Source organism: Pongo pygmaeus, chromosome 15 (genome assembly GCF_028885625.2).
Source record: "Pongo pygmaeus isolate AG05252 chromosome 15, NHGRI_mPonPyg2-v2.0_pri, whole genome shotgun sequence".
NCBI lineage: Eukaryota > Metazoa > Chordata > Mammalia > Primates > Hominidae > Pongo > Pongo pygmaeus.
This window is the reverse complement of record NC_072388.2, coordinates 87396663-87414553: the sequence shown is the minus strand read 5'-3', so window position 1 is coordinate 87414553 and position 17891 is coordinate 87396663. Positions and strand designations below refer to the sequence as shown.

Below are 17891 nucleotides of genomic sequence, written 5' to 3'. Positions count from 1 at the left end.
AAGGGGTAGGGGAACTCCTTCCCCTAGCCAAGGGAAGCCATGAGGGACTATCCTGTGAGGAACGGTGCACTCTGGCCCAGATACTATGCTTTACCCATGGTCTTTGCAACCCACAGACCAGGAGATTCCCTCAGGTGCCTACACCACCAAGGCCCTGGGTTTCAAGCACAAAACTGGGTGGCTGTTTGGGCAGACACTGAGCTAGCTATAGGAGTTTTTTTCCATACCCCAGTGGCGACTGGAATGCCAGTGAGGCAGAACCATTCACTCCCCTGGAAAGGAGGCTGAAGCCAGGGAGGCGAATGGTCTAGCTCAGCGGATCCCACCCCATGGAACCCAGCTAGCTAAGATCCACTGGCTTGAAATTCTCCCTGACAACACAGCAGTCTGAAGTTGACCTGGGACTCTAGAGCTTGGTGGGGGGAGGGGCATCCACCATTATTGAGGCTTGAGTAGGCGGTTTTTCCCTCACGGTGTAAACAAAGCTGCCAGGAAGTTCAGACTGGGCAGAGCCCACCACAGCTCCACTAGGCCACTGTAGCCAGAGTGCCTCTCTAGATTCCTTCTCTCTGGGCAGGGCATCTCTGAAAGAAAGGCAGCAGCCTCCGTCAGGGGCTTATAGATAAAACTCCCATCTCCCTGGGACAGAGCACCTGGGAGAAGGGGCGGCTGTGGGCGCAGCTTCAGCAGACTTAAATGTTCCTGCCTGCCAACTCTGAAGAGAGCAGCGGATCTCCCAGCCAGCGCTCGAGCTCTGCTAAGGGACAGACTGCTTCCTCACGTGGGTCCCTGACCCCCATGCCTCCCAGCGGGGGTTGAGAGACACCTCATACAGGAGAGCTCTGGCTGGCATCTGGTGGGTGCCCCTCTGGGACGAAGCTTCCTGAGGGAAAAACAGGCAGCAATCTTTGCTGTTCTGCAGCCTCCGCTGGTGATACCTAGGCAAACAGGGTCTGGAGTGGACCTCCAGCAAACTACAGCAGACTTGTAGCAGAGAAGCCTGACTGTTAGAAGGAAAACTAACAAACAGAAAGGAATAGCATCAACAAAAAGGACATCCACACAGAGACCCCATCCAAAGATCACCAACAGGAAAGACCAAAAGTAGATAAATCCACGAAGATGAGGAAAAAACAGTGCAAAAAGGTTGAAAATTCCAAAAACCAGAACGCCTCTTCTCCTCCAAAGGATCACAACTCCTCGCCAGCAAGGGAACAAAAACTGCAGGGGTTGCAATCCTAGTCTCTGAAAAAAACAGACTTTAAACCAACAAAGATAAAAAGAAAAGACAAAGAAGGGCATTACATAATGGTAAAGGGATCAATGCAACAAGAAGAGCTAACTATCCTAAATACATATGCACCCAATACAGGAGCACCCAGATTCATAAACCAAATTCTTGAGACCTACAAAGAGACTTAGACTCCCACAAAATAATAGTGGGAGACTTTATCACTCCACTGTCAATATTAAAGAGATCAACAAGACAGAAAATTAACAAGGATATTCAGGACTTGAACTCAGCTCTGGACCAAGCAGACCTACTAGACATCTACAGAACTCTCCACCCCAAATTAATAGAATATACATTCTTCTCAGCACCATATTGCATTTATTCCAAAATTGACCACATAATTGGAAGTAAAACACTCCTCACCAATTGCAAAAGAACGGAAATCATAACAAACAGTCTCTCAGACCACAGTGCAATCAAATTAGAACTCAAGATTAAGAAACTCACTCAAAGCCACACAACTACATGGAAACTGAACAACCTGCTCCTGAATAACTACTGGGTAAATAACAAAATTAAGGTAGAAATAAATAAGTTCTTTGAAACCAATGAGAACAAAGGCACAATGTACCAGAATCTCTGGGACACAGCTAAAGCAGTGTTTAGAGGGATATTTATAGCACTAAATGCCCACAGGAGAAAGTGGGAAAGATCTAAAATCAACACCCTAACATCACAATTAAAAGAACTAGAGCAGCGAGAGCAAACTAACTCAAAAGTTAGCAGAAGACAAGAAATAGCTAAGATCAGAGCAGAAATGAAGGAGATACAGATGTGAAAAACCCTTCAAAATATCAATAAATCCAGGAGCTGTTATTTTGAAAAGATGAACAAAATAGATAGACCACTAGCCAGACTAATAAAGAAGAAAATAGAGAAGAATCAAAAAGGCACAATAAAAAACGACAAAGGGGATATCACCACTGATCCCACAGAAATACAAACTACCATCAGAGAATACTGTAAACACCTCTATGCAAATAAATTAGAAAATCTAGAAGAAATGGATAAATGCCTGGACACATACACCCTCCCAAGACTAAACAAGAAGAAGTCGAATCCCTGAATAGACCCATAACAAGTTCTGAAATTGAGGCAGTAATCAATAGCCTACCAACCCAAAAAAGCCCAAAACCAGACGGATTCACAGTCTAATTCTTCTAGAGGTATAAAGAGGAGATGGTACCATTCCTTTTGAAGCTATTCCAAACAACAGACAAAGAGGGACTCCTCTCTAACTCATTTTGCATCATCCTGATACCAAACCCTGGCAGAGACACAAGAAAAAAAGAAAATTCCAGGCCAATATTTCTGACTAACATTGATGTGAAAATCCTCAATAAAATACCAGCAAATCGAATCCAGCAGCACATCAAAAAGCTTATCCACCACGATCAAGTTGGCTTCATCCCTGGGATGCAAGGCTGTTCAACATACGCAAATCAATAAACGTAATTCATCATATAAACAGAACCAATGACAAAAACCACAGGATTACCTCAACAGATGCAGAAGAGGCCTTCGACAAAATTCAACAGCGCTTCATCCTAAAAACCCTCAATAAACTAGGTGTTGATAGAACGTATCTCAAAATAATAAGAGCTATTTATGACAAACCCACAGCCAATATAATACTGAATGGACAAAAGCTGGAAGCATTCCCTTTGAAAACCGGCACAAGACAAAGATGCCCTCTCTCATCACTCCTATTCAACACAGTAACGGAAGTTCAGGCCAGGGCAATCAGGCAAGAGAAACAAATACAGGGTATTCACATAGGAAGAGAGGAAGTCAAATTGTCTCTGTTTGCAGATGACATGATTGTATATTCAGAAACCCCCATCATCTCAGCCCAAAATCTCCTTAAGCTGATAAGTAACTTCAGTGAAGTCTCAGGATACAAAATCAATGTGCAAAAAATCACAAGCATTTCTATACACCAACAACAGACTCTCTAGCCAAATCATGAGTGAACTCCCATTCACAATTGCTACAAAGAGAATAAAATACCTAAGAATACAACTTACAAGGGATGTGAAGGACCTCTTCAAAGAGAACTACAAACCACTGCTCAAGGAAATAAGAGAGGACACAAACAAATGGAAAAACATTCCATGCTCATGGATAGGAAGAATCAATATTGTGAAAATGGCCACACTGTCCAAAGTAATTTATAGATTCAGTGCTATCCCCATCAAACTACCACTGACTTTCTCCACAGAATTAGAAAAAAACTATTTTATTCATATGGAACCAAAAACAGGGCTCGTATATCCAAGACAATCCTAAGCAAAAAGAACAAAGCTGGAGGCATCACGCTACCTGACTTCAAACTATACTGCAAGGCTACAGTAACCAAAACAGCATGATACTGGTACCAAAACACATATATAGACCAATGGAATAGAACAGAGGTCTCAGAAATAACGCCACACATCTACAACCATCTGATCTTTGAAAAACCTGAGAAAAATAAGCAATGGGGAAAGGATTCCCTATTTAATAAATGGTGTTGGGAAAACTGGCTAGCCATATGCAGAAAACTGAAACTGGACCCCTTCCTTACACCTTATACAAAAGTTAACTCAAGATGGATTAAAGACTTAAATGTAAGACCTAAAACCATAAAAACCCTAGAAGAAAACCTAGACAATACCATTCAGGACATAGGCATGTGCACAGACTTTATGACTAAAACACCAAAAGCAATGGCAACAAAAGCCAAAACTGACAAATGGGATCTAATTAAACTAAAGAGCTTCTGCACAGCAGAAGAAACCATCATCAGAGTGGATAAACAACCCACAAAATGGGAGGAAAATTTTGCAATCTATCCATCTGACAAAGGGCTAATATCCAGAATCCACGAAGAACTTAAACAAATTTACAAGAAAAAACCAACCCCATCAAAAAGTGGGCAAAGGATATGAACAGACACTTTTCAAAAGGAGACATTTATGTGGCCAACAAACATGAAAAAAAGCTAATCATCACTGGTCATTAGAGAAATGCAAATCAAAACCACAACAAGATACTATCTCATGCCAGTTAGAATAGCAATCATTAAAAAGTCAGGAAACAACAGATGCTAGACATGATGTGGAGAAATACGAACACTTTTACACTGTTAGTGGGACTGTAAATTAGTTCAACCATTGTGGAAGACTGTGTGGCAATTTCTCAAGGATCTAGAACCAGAAATACCATTTGACTCAGGAATCCCATTACTCGGTATATACCCAAAGGATTATAACTCATTCTACTATAAAGACACATGCACACATATGTTTATTGCAGCACTGTTCACAATACCAAAGACTTGGAACCAACCCAAATGCCCATCAATGGGTATATTTCTTTCTGGATAAAGAAAATGTGGCACATATACACCATAGAATACTATGCAGCCATAAAAAAGAATGAGTTCATGTCCTTTGCAGGGACATGGATGAAGCTGGAAACTATCATTCTCAGCAAACTAACACAAGAACAGAAAACCAAACACTGCATGTTCTCACTCGTAAGTGGGAGCTGAACAATAAGAACACATGGACGCCGGGAGGGGAACATCACACACTGGGGCCTGTTGGGGGACTGGGGAAGGGATAGCATTAGGAGAAATACCTAATGTAGATGACAGGTTGATGGGTGCAGCAAACCACCATGGCACATGTATACCTATGTAACAAACCTGCATGTTCTGCACATGTATCCCAGAACTTAAGGTATAATAATAATAACAAAAAAAAAGAACACCTGGACATTTTTTAGTCAATATTTTTCTTCTCTAAAGAAACTGTATACAAATGCAATTGTGGAAACTAGTTACAAATTGATTAAAGATCATTTTGATTTGTAAATATATTTATTTAATAGAATTTCTTCTTTTTCCAATAACAAAAGATAGAATGCTAAAAAAAAAAAAAAGTAGATTAGTGGTTGCCTGAGGCTAGGGGTAAGAATTTGCAGCGTGGCTGCAAATGGGTACAAGGGATCTTCATAAAATGATGAAAACGTTCTGAAATTGGTTTGTGGTTGCATAATTCTGTAAATTTAGTAAAAAATCAGTGAATCTTATAGTATGTAAATTATTTTTCAACAAAACTTCTATAAAAATTAAATTATTTAAATAATTCAATAAACTATATTCCAGGTTAGGTACTGGTCAAGTCAGTAGTCTGCTATGACAGAAAAGTACAGAGTAGCTTATAAAACAGAGATGGTGCAAATCCAGAGATTTCTCTTTTTATGTGTCTAGAAAGCCTGTTTCAAAGCCAAACTCATTATAATGAAAAATCATATATAATGAAGAATGATTATTAATTACACTTAACTTGGTGATTACAATATTTGCAATTACTCTAAGCCATCACAATTTGGTTTATGTAACAAAAAGGAAAAATTCCTGCCTTAACTGACTAAAAGCAGAAAATACCATGGACAAATAAGCACTAGCTAAATCTACATTTTAAAAACAAAAAATGTAAGCAATTCTTCAAATACCCCCTATATGCTGTCAAATCCCACATTTTTAGCTCTATCCTGAAATTGTCTCTTGAATTCCAGACTTGCACTCCAACTGCCTCTTCAGGATTGCCAACTGGCTATGTAATAGGCATTTATTTCAAATGTAATGACCAACACTGAACTACTGATTTGCTTTCTCCTCTCAATCTTTTCCTATGGTATTGCTCACTTCAGTAAATCATAACTCCATCCTTTTGGCTGAGAGGTTCTAAGTCCTGGAAGTCATTTTTGATTCACTCCTCTTTTCTCTCTCACACTACATCCACATCCAACCCATCAGTAAATACTATGGACACACATTTGAAATGTTTCCAGAATCTGATTATTTCAATCTCTCTCCACTGCAACCACTCTGGTCCCAGTCACCATTATTTCTCATCTGGATTATTTACTGTCTTCTAAGTAGTCATTCTGCTTCAGACTATTCTCAACTATGAGGCCAAAGGGATGCTTTTAAAAGTAAAAGTAGTGCTGCTACTCCTCTCTTCAAGACCCTCCAATGGCTTGCAATTTCATTCAGAGTGAAGGCCAAAGTCTTTGCAATGGCCACTGCCTTTTATCCTTTGCATCCCTCTGTCCCATCTCAGTGACTTCATCTATTACTCTTCAGTTGGCTTATTCCATACTAGCTGTACAGCCCTCCTTGCTGTCTTTTGAAAACACCAATCATGACACCATTTCAAGGCTTTTATACTTGCTGTTCCTCTGTCTGGATTGCTTTTTCCCCAGATAGCCACATGCCTCTTCCTTAATTCTTTCAGGTCTCTGCTCAATTGTCACCTTATCAGCAAGGGCTTCTCCTCCAAGGGACTCTCAGTCATTTTTTTTCCATTGCATTTATTACCATATGACATATTCTTTATCTATTTATTTGTATTTGCTTATTATTTGTCTTCTCCAACTACAATGTAAACTCTACAAAAGCAGGAAATTTGTCTTGTTCACCTCTTTAGTCCCAGCCCATAGAACAATGTCTAGCACAAAGCAGGGGCCCAATAAATATATGCTGAATAAATCAATGAATAAACTCTAGCAAACTAAATTAAATGTTATTCAGAATAACTATTTTAAATTTGTGATTTTGACTTTTTTTTTTTGAGACAGAGTTTCACTCTTGTTGCCCAGGCTGGAGTGCAATGGCATGATCTTGGCTCACTGCAACCTCCCCCTCCCGGGTTCAAGTGATTCTCGTGTCTCAGCCTCCCGAGTAGCTGGAACTACAGGTGCGTGCCACCACACCTGGCTAATTTCTGTATTTTTAGTAGAGAAGGGGTTTCACTGTGTTGGCCAGGCTGGTCTTGAACTCTTGACCTCAAGTGATCCTCCCGTCTTGGCCTCCCAAAGTGCTGGGATTACAGGCGTAATCCACCACGCCTGACCTAAAATACTTTTAAATACTTAGTAGGGCTACTCTACTACTCTTTTCTATTCATGTTCAGATTATTTCTGGCTATTTTCTCATATATATGTAGGTTAATTTTGGAACATTTTGTCAAGTAGTATATGAACAATACTCATTTTTGGCATATTAATTGAGCTCACATTGAATTTAGAAATTACTTTAAAAAGTATCAATACTTTAAAAAGTATGTATCAATATATTCGCATTATATAGAGTCTTTCTATCTTATAACAAGATATGCCTTTTCTTTTGGTCCAGTCAATACATTAACCAAAAATATCTGGTTAATATATTCTTTCCAGTCATGACCAGATGGCCATTCTATTTAAGTTTATATATATATCAGGTTGCTTAGGTAATAATTTTTTCAGCTTTGTTAAGGTACAGTGGACAAATTGTGTATGTTTCAAGTATTTAATTTGATATTCTGATATACATTGTGAATGATCATAATCAAGATAATTAATACATCTATCACCTAACATAGTTGCTTTTTCTTTTTTTTGTGGTGAGAACACAGATGTACTGTCTTAGCAAATTTCAAGTATATTATACAGTACTGTTAACTCTAATTAATGCCGTACACTAGATCTCCAGAACTTACTCAACTTGCGTAACTAAAACTTTGTACTCTTTGACCAACATCTCCCCATTTCCTCCTGCCTGTGTAGCCCCTGGCAACTTCCATTCTACTCTCTGCCTCTGAGGTTGCCCACTTTAGATTGTACATATACATGTTTAATAATCCAGACACAGGCAAGTACCACGTGATCTCACTTATATGTGGAATCTAAAATGAACCTTCAGGTTCATCTGTGTTGTCACAAATGACAGAAATGACAGGATTTCCTTCTTTTTAAAGGCTGACTATGTGGTGTGGGTTTTGTATGTGTCTGTGTATGTTATAAATGTGGTGTGGGTTGTGTGTATGTGTGTGTATTATTTCTTTATACACATACCACATTTTCTTTATCCATTCATCTGTCAACATTTAGGTTGTTTCTATATCTTGACTATTTACTACAATGCTGCAACAAACATGGGAGAACAGATATCTCCTTGACATACTGATTTCATTTCCTTTGGATATATATTCAGAAGTGGGATTGCTTAATCGTATGGTAGTTCTATTTTCAATTTCTTGAGGAGCCTCTATATTGATTTGCCTAATGGCTGTACCAACTTACATTCCTAGCAACAGTGCACAAGGGTTCCCTTTCCTCCACATCCTTGCCAACACTTGTTACATGTTGTCTTTTTGATAGCCATTCTCACAGGTGTGAGTGATATCTCATTAAGGTTTTGATTTGCATATCCCTAATAATTAGTAATGTTAAGCACCTTTTCATCTACTTATTGGCCACTTGTATGTCTTCCTTTGAGAATGTCTACTCAGGTCCTTCATGCATTTTTATGCAAGGTTTTGGGGGGTTTTTTTTTTGCTATTGAGTTGTACTTATTATACATAGTTGGGATATTAACCTCTTATCAGATACATGGTTTGCAAATATTTCCTCCCATTCTGTAAGTTGCCTATGCACTCTGTCGATTGTTTCCTTTGCTGTACAAAAGCTTTTGAGTTTGGTGAATTCCACTTGTCTATTTTTGCTTTTGTTGCCTGACTTTCAGAGTCATATCCAAAAATATTACTGCCCAGACTAAAGCCAAGAAGCTTTTTTTCTATGTTCTCTTCTAGTAGTTTTATGGATTAGGACCTTATATTTAAGTTTCTTAATCCATTTTGAGCTGATTTTTTTATGAGTTGATTTTTGTCTATGGTTTAAGAGTCCATTTTGATCCTTCTGCATGGGACTATCCAGGTTTCCCAGAGTCATTCATTGATGACACTATCCTTTCCCCATTGTGTGTGTTTGGTACTCTTTTGAAGATCAGTTGACTATAAATACATGGATTTATTTCTGGGTTCTCCATTCTTTTCCATTGGTCTGATATGTGCTTTTATGCCAGTTCCATACTGTTTTGATTATTGTAGCTTTGAAATATATTTTGAAATTTAGAAAGTGTGATTTCTCCAGCCTTGTTTTTCTTGCTCAACACTGTTTTATTTGTGGTCTTTTGTGGTCCCACATGAATTTTACGATTGTTTGTTCTATTTCTGTAAAGAATGTCTTTGGGATTTCTATAGGGATCACAGTGAATTTATAGAACACTTTGGGTAGTACAAAAATTATAACAATATTAATTATTCTAATTCATAAATATTGATGTCTTCCATTTATCTGTGTCTTCTAAAATTTCCTTTATTGACGTTTTATAGTTTTCAGTGTACAAGTTTTCAACCTTTTTGTTTAAGGTTATTCCTAAGCATTTTATCCTTTCTGTTGCTGTTGCAAATGGCATTGTTTTCTTAATTTCCTTTTCAGACAGTTGTTTGTGTACAGAAATGCCACTGGTTTTTGTACATTAATTTTGTATCCTAAAACTATATTGAATTTATTGCAACAGTTCTTTTTTATTGGGCATTAGGGTATTCTACATATATTATCATGTCATCACACAAACAGAAATAACCTTACTTTTTTTTTTTTTTTTTGAGACAGGGTCTTTCTCTGTTGCCCAAGCTGGAATTCAGTGGCACGGTCAAAGCTCACTGTGACCTTGAATTCCTGGGCTCAAGTGATCCTCCTGCCTCAGCCTCCAATGTAGCTAGGACTACAGGTATGTGTCACTATGCCTGGTTAATTTTTAGTTTTTTTATTTTGTAGAGGCATGGTCTTACTATGTTGCCCAGGCTGGCCACTCCTGGCCTCAAGTGATCTCCCCACCTTGGTCCCTCAAAGTATTGCAATTACAGGAGTGAACCACCACACCCAGCTTTACTGCTTTCTTTCTAATTTGTATGCCTTTTATTTCTTTTTCTTGTCTAATTGCTCTGGCTAGGACTTCCAATACTATGTTAAACAGAAGTGACAAAAGTGGGGAATCCTTGCCTTACACCAGATCTTAGAGGAAAAGCTTTGTTTTTCTTCATTAAGCATCATGTTACCTGTGGGATTTTCATATATAGCTTTCATGCTGTTGAAGTAAGCTCCTTCTATTCCTATTTTGTTGAGTTTATCATGAATGGATGCTGAATTTTGTCAAATGGTTTTTCTGCATGTATTGAGATGATTGTGTGGTTTTTAATCTTTCACTATGTTACTGTGGTATATCACATTGGTTGATTTGCATATGTTGAACCACCTTTGTATCCCAGGGATAAATCTGACTTGATCATGGTGTTTGATTCTTTTAACATGCAGTTGAATTCAGTTTGCTGGTATTTTACTGAAGATTTCTGCACTTATATTAATCAGATATATTGGCCTGTAGCTTTCTTTTCTTGTGGTGTCTTTGTTTGGTTTTGGCATCAGGGTGGCGCTAGCCTCATAAAATGAGTTTGGAGGTATTCCCAGTTCTATTTTTATAAAAGTTTAAGAAGGACTGGTACTATCCTTTCTTTGAATGTTTGGTAGATTTGCCTATGAAGATATCTGGTCCTGGGCTATTCTTTGTTGGGAGGTTTTTTTTTTAGTTTTTAATTTTATTTTTTTGAGATTTTATCCCATTCTATCACCCAGGCAGTGGCATGATCTCGGCTCACTGCAACCTCCACCTCCTGGATTCAAGTGATTCTCCTGCCTCAGCCTCCTGAGTAGCTAGGATTACAGGTGCGCAACACCACACCTGGCTAATTTTTTGTATTTTTCAGTAGAGTCTGGGTTTTACCATGTTGGCCAGAGGGTCTCGAACTCCTGACCTCGAGTGATCTGCCTGTCTTGGCGTCCCAAAGTGCTGGGATTACAGGCATGAGCCACCACATCTGGCCTCTGTTGGGAGGTTTTTGATTACTGATTCAATCTCCTTTTTTCTATTGGTCTATTCAGGATATTTCTTCTTGATTCAGTTTTTGAAGGTTGTATGTTTCTAGGGATTTACCAAGGTGGGCTTAGTTTATTCTTCTTTTTCTAGTTCCTTGAGGTATACAGTTGAGTTGTTTGAGATCCCCTCTTTTAATATAAGTATTCATCACTATAAACCACTCTCTTAGTACCAATTTTGCTGCATTCTGTAAGTTTTGGTATATTGTGGTTTTGTTTTCCTTTGCCTCAAGATATCAAAATTCTGTTTTTATTTCTTCTTTGACTCAATGCTTGTTCAAGAATGTGTTGTTTAGTTGCCATATATTTGTGAATTTCCCATTTTCTTACTGCTATTATTAGTTTTATTCCATTCTGGTTGAAAAAGATACTTGGAATGATTTTTATCTTCTTAAACATGTTACATCTGATTTTGTGGCCTAATATGAGATCTATTCTGAAGAAGGTTTCATGTGCACTTGAGGAGTGCGTATTCTACAATAGGGTGTAAAGGTCTGTATATATCTGTTAAATTCCTTTGGTCTATTATGTTGTTCAAGTCAGCTGTTTAAATGATTTCTGTCTGGGTCTAATAATGTGTATCCATTATTGAAAGTGGATTATTGAAGTCTTCTATTATTGTATTAAAGTCAATTTCTTCCTCAGATTTGTCCACAATTGCTTGATATATTTAGGAGTTCTGATGTTGGGTATGTAGATAATTGTTACATCTTCCTGTTAAGTTGACCCTTTAAAAATTATATAATGGCTGCCATTGTCTCTGGAGATCATTTTAAGGCCAGGCGCGGTGGCTCACGCCTGTAATCCCAGCACTTTGGGAGGCTGAGACAGGTGCATCACGAACTCAGGAGTTCCAGACCAGCCTGTTAAACATAGTGAAACCCCGTCTCTACTAAAAATACAAAAATTAGCCTGGCATGGTGGCACACACCTGTAGTACCAGCTGCTTGGGAGGCTGAGGCAGTAGAATCGCTTGAACCCGGGAGGCGGAGGTTGTGGTGAACCGAGATTGCGCCACTACACTCCAGCCTAGGCAACAGAGCAAGACGTCATCTCAAAAAAAAAAAAAGGAGATCATTTTAAGTCTATTTTGTTAAGTATAGCAACACTTGATTTTTTTTTTGGTTATCATTTGCATGGAATATCCTTCACTTTCAGCATATACGTGCATAATACTGGATCTTTTAATTTTATTCATTGAGCCACTCCGTGCCTTTGATCAAGAAGTTTAAACCTTTTACATTTAAATAAATTTTTGATAAGTGAGAACTTACTATGGCCACTTTATTAGCTGATTTTGTTTTGCAATTGTTCTGTTCCTGTACTCTTTGTTATTTTAAGCTTTTTTGGGAGTGATTTATCTTGATTCTTTTTTATGTGTCTATTAAGTTTTTTTCTTTGTGGTTACCCTATTTGCATAAAATATGTTGTAGTTGTAACCATCTATTTTATGTTGATAATAAATTCAACTGCATACAAAACTCCACACTTTTTTTTTTTTTTTTTGAGACAAGGTCTCACTCTGTCACCCAGTGTGGATTGCAGTGGTGTGATCATGGCTCACGGCAGCCTTGACCTCCCTGGGCTCAGGTGATCTTCCCACCTCAGCCTCCTGAGTTGCTGGGACCACAGGCACACATCACTATGCCCAGCAAATCTTTTGTATTTTTTGTAGAGATGGGGTTTTGCCACGTAGCCCAGGCTGGTCTTGAACTCTTGGGCTCAAGTGATCCACCTGCCTCAACCTCCCAAGGTGCTAGGATTACAAATGTGAGCCACCATGCCTGGCCAACTCTACACTTTTACTCCCTCTTCCAATACTTTGTATTCTTGTAGTGAGACATTACTTCTTTTTAGATTGTGCATCCATTAAACTTTTGTGGTTATAGTTATTTTTAATATTGTTGTCTTTTAATTTTTATATTAGGGTTTTTTTAAAAAAACAGAAATGTTAACGTTTATACATCTACATGTGGGCCCTGCAGAAAATCCTAAATGGGACCCAAACCACATGAAGTTCTCCTTTAAAGAAAGCAATTATCTCAATATTTAATAAAACAGCATATTTTAGAGTTTAACATAATTTATGCACCACCATTACAGTGTTACGTTATTACATTTACCAGAAAGACTTATGCTTTCATATTGCTGGTCAACATGTTTTTGTTTCAATTTGAAGAAATCCTTCAAGCAATTCTTTTAAGTCAGGTCTAGTAGTGATGAACTTCCTCAGTTTTTGTTAGTTTGAGAAAGACTTTATCTCTTTTTCATTTTAATAAGTAGTTTTGTTAAGTAAAATATTCTTGGCAACTTCTTTTTCTTTCAGTATTTTGACTATATCATCCCACCTTCTCTTGGCTTTCAAGGTTGCTGTGAGAAACTAGCTGATGGTCTTGCATAGGATTCTGTATATGTTGCTTTTCCCATGCTACATTCAAAATTCTCCCTTTGTCTTTGATTTTTGACAATTACAATGTGTCTTGGAATAGACCTCTTTATGTTCAATCTATTTGGGATCCTTTGGGTTTTCTGAATCTAATCTATTTCCCTCGCTAGATATGGGAAGTTTCCCAGTCATTATTTCTTTAAATAAACTTTCTGCCAGTCTCTCCTTCTGAAACTCCCATAGCATGCATGGTTTGCTTGATGATATACTGTATTTCCCTAGGTTTTTTTCATGCTTTTTCAATTGTTTTTCTTCTCTGACTAAATAATTTCCAATTACCTGTCTTCAAATTTCCTGATTATTCTACCTTACCAAGTCTGCAGTTAAAACCCTCTGTTGTATTTTTCAGTTCATTAATTGTATCCTTCAGCTTTAGAATTTCTATTTGCTTCTTTAAAAGTTTTCTTTGTTGAACTTATCATTTTTTTCATGTATTGTTTCCTTGATCTCTTTGAGTTGTCTATCTGTGTTCTCTTGCCAAGATTCTTCAAAACAATTATTTTGAATTTTTGTCAGGCAATTCATAGATTTCTATTTCTTGGGGTTTGTTACTAGAAATTTATTGTGTTCCTTTGGTAGTGTCATGTTTCCTATATTTTTCTGTGTTCCATGTAGACATGCATTACTGTCTATGCATTTGAGGAAGTACTCACCTCTTCCAGACTTTACGTACTGGCTTCAATAGGGAAATTATCCATCATATTACCTGTGGTGGGTGTGAGCCCACCAGCTCAGTGGGGTGTGCATCAGTGTCAGGTCTGAAGATATGCAGGGGTGCTGGGTCTGAGCAGGTATGTGTGGTGGTGCCAGTCTGGGCTGGGAATGTGAAGGGTAAATTTGGATTTTAAACTGAAAAGTGTGGTTGAATAAGAGGATTAATATATATATTCAGGCTTTTTTTTTTAAAAAAAAAAAAAAGGGGGATAATTTTATTTTATATATCTATTTTTTTTTTAGAAAATTAGTACCAGTATGAAAATTCTGCAAAGCTTTCCTAATTAAAGTTGACACACAGTTAAATAGGATTATTTACTTTCACGACAATTAGGTAAAACCAACTTAATTCAAATGATCCAGATATTTAAAGCATGTAAACACTGAACCAGTTTTGTGCTACAAAAAAGTTACTAATATGATACAGAAGAAAAAAATGTAAAGCACAGAAATTAAAAATCTGGAAGGGTCCTTAGAAATCATCTAATTACCTTTCATTTCAAAAAAAAGGAAGGTCAGAGGTAAAATGACTGCCCTTATAACTTGTATGTAGTGACCAAACTGGTCTTTAAAAATATGTACTAAGAAGTCTCTACTATTGCCTAACATGCCTTTTTTCCTCCTTTAAAATTATTTGAATCTAATTTTCCTTCAAAAATATGACAGCCTACACGAAGGTTTGTTGCAAACATAAAAAGAATAGAAAAGGGAGAATACAAAGTGTCAAGCACAAGGCCTGAGACAGACACTGTGTTTGTAGCTATGAACTATAGCTGGTAGTTACTGTCTCCCCTACCTTCTATCTTTTCAACTAAGAAGATATACAAGCAGAGATGAGTTAACCATTCCTACTGTTTGTGATCTTTCCTAGATTGCACCCAAAAGGCATTTCCCTATCTATGCTTTTATTCATTTATCATTTATCATGAACTAACCTTAGGTTGATATTGACTTTTTCTTTTTTTTGAGACAGAGTCTTGCACTGTTGCCCAGGCTGGAGTGCAGTGGTGTGATCTCTGCTCACTGCAAGCTCTGCCTCCTGGGTTCATGTCATTCTCCTGCCTCAGCCTCCTGAGTAGCTGGGACTACAGGCGCCTGCCACCATGCTCAGCTAATTTTTTGTACTTTTATTAGAGACAGGGTTTCACTGTGTTAGCCAGGATAGTCTCGATCTCCTGACCGCATGATCCGCCCGCCTCAGCCTCCCAAAGTGCTGGGATTACAGGCATGAGCCACCGCGCCTGGCCGATATTTACTTTTTTAATGTAGAAATGTTCTCAAACTCTACATAAATTCAAATATTAACTTAGAAAACTTAGAAACTTAGAAAACACTGAACTTAAAATTTATAACACTGATTTTTATATGATTAATAAGACAATCAAAGGCTGTGACAGCCATGTTTTTTGCCTATTTTTAAAGTATACATTTCTTTTTTTTGGAGACGGAGTCTTGCTCTCTCGCCCAGGCCAGAGTGCAGTGACACGATCTCTGCTCACTGCAAGCTCCACCTCCCGGGTTCACGCCATTCTCCTGCCTCAGCCTCCAGAGTAGCTGGGACTACAGGCGCCCACAACCACACCCGGCTAATTTTTTGTTTTTTAGTAGAGATGGGGTTTCATCGTGTTAGCCAGGATGGTCTCGATCTCCTGACCTCGTGATCCGCGTGCCTCGGCCTCCCATAAAGTATACATTTCTTAATTGAAATCAAAAACAAAGGTTTCAAATGGTATTCTTCAGAAATTTTTAAACAGGGTTTTCAAATTTTTGGTCTGATGATTTAAAAATGAAGATAACTTGGTCAAAGGGTAGATATATAAGGATTCTATATATCCTGTGTCAATCTTATGGGTTTTCTTTTTCCTTTTTTTTTTTTTCTTGAGACAGCATCTCACTGTCACCTAGGCCAGAGTGCAGTGGCATAATCATGGCTTACTGCAGCCTTGACCTCCCTGGCTCAAGTAATCCTCCCACCTTAGCCTCCTGAGTAGCTGGGACCAGAATTGCATGCCACCACATCCAGCTAATTTTTGTATTTTTTGAAGAGACAGGGTTTCACCATGTTGCCTAGGCTACTCTTAAATGCCTGGGCTCAAGTGATCCACTTGCCTCTGTCTCCCAAAGTGCTAATTATAGGTGTGAGCCACTGTGCCTGGGTATTTTGGGATAATTTTTAAGTTAGAAATGCTTTCTCAAAAGGCAATGTGTCAACACCTTTTAGTATGGCTACTATTAAACAAACAGAAAAAAGCAAGTGTTGGGGAGGACGTGGGGAAATCTGAATACTTGAGCATCATTAGTCATAATGGAAAATGGTGCAGCTGCTATAGAAAGCAATATGGTCACTGGGTGCAGTGGCTCATGCCTATAATCCCAGCACTTTAGGGGACTGAGTCAGGTGGATCACTTGAGCTCAGGAGTTTGAGACAAGCCTGGGCAACATGGTAAAACCCTGTCTCTACATAAAAAGGCTGTGACAAAATTAGCTGTGCGTGGTGGCTTGCACCTGTAGTCCCACCTACTTGGGAGGCTGAGGTGGGAGGATTGCTTGAGCCCAGGAGGTGGAGGTTACAGTGAGGTGAGATCGCTCCACTGCACTTTAGCCCCAGGGCTATAGAGTGAGACCCTGTCTCAAAAAAAGAAAAGAAAAGAAAAGGAAAGAAAATAGTATGGTAGTTTCTCAAAAAATTAAAAATAGAATATATGATTTAGCAATTCCACTTCTAAATCTACACCCAAAATCTTTAAAAGGAGGGTCTTGAAGAGGTATTTGTACACTCATGTCCACAGCAGTATAGTTTATTCACAACAGCCAAAAGGTGAATGTAACCCAAGTGTCCACCAACTGACAAATGCATAAGTAAAATGTGGTATATACACAGAATGGCATTTTATTCAGCCTTAAAAAAGGAGATTCTGACTCATTACGATGTGGGTGAACCTTGAGGACATCATGCTAGGTGAAATAAGCCAGTCACAACAGAACAAACATAATATGATTCCACTTATATAAGGTACCTAAAATAGATTCATAGAGATAGTAAGTACAATGGTGACAGTAGTCAAATTCATAGTGATAGAAAAGAATGTTGGTTTCCAGGGCCTATGGGAGGAAATTATTGTTTATGTGGCACAGGAATTTCAGTTTTGCAGTACAAAGAGAGTTCTGGAGGTAGTAGTTATCATTGTACCACAATATTAATGTACTTAATATTGAACTGGACACTTAAAACTGGTTAAGACAGTAAATTTTATGTTATGTATATTTTACCTTAATTTTTTTAAAAAAAGGTAATAATGTCCAAAAATTACTTACACTTTACACTGGTACTCATGCTTACTGGAACTGAGCAGTCTACTGCAGCTGAAAGAGAAAGTTAATAGTTTAATAATATTCTCAGTATTTATAAATGACAAATACCAAATGTGGAAATCACAAAATGTTCCAGACCTTGCAGCTGTTTATTGTACTTCTAGAGATGGAAAACACAATATCCTTGATTAAAAATACACTGTTGGGATTAATAACTCATTCAATACTGCAGAAGAAAATACTAGTGAACTTGAAAACATAGCAATATAAACTATTCAAAATGAAACAGACTTAACATACTTATAATGTATTCC

At 38.0% G+C, this 17891-nt stretch overlaps 1 protein-coding gene across 16 annotated transcripts in view; it reads right to left on the bottom strand.

The window, feature by feature from the left end:
- The window catches only part of SPATA7 (spermatogenesis associated 7), a 55954-nt gene that overhangs the window by 26609 nt on the left and 11454 nt on the right, over nucleotides 1-17891 (bottom strand). For all 16 annotated transcript variants that reach the window (XM_054447744.2, XM_054447745.2, XM_054447742.2 and 13 more), the window contains one exon: nucleotides 17581-17628. In XM_054447744.2, the coding sequence (XP_054303719.2) occupies nucleotides 17581-17628 (48 nt within the window). The remainder of the gene's footprint in view (nucleotides 1-17580; nucleotides 17629-17891) is intronic.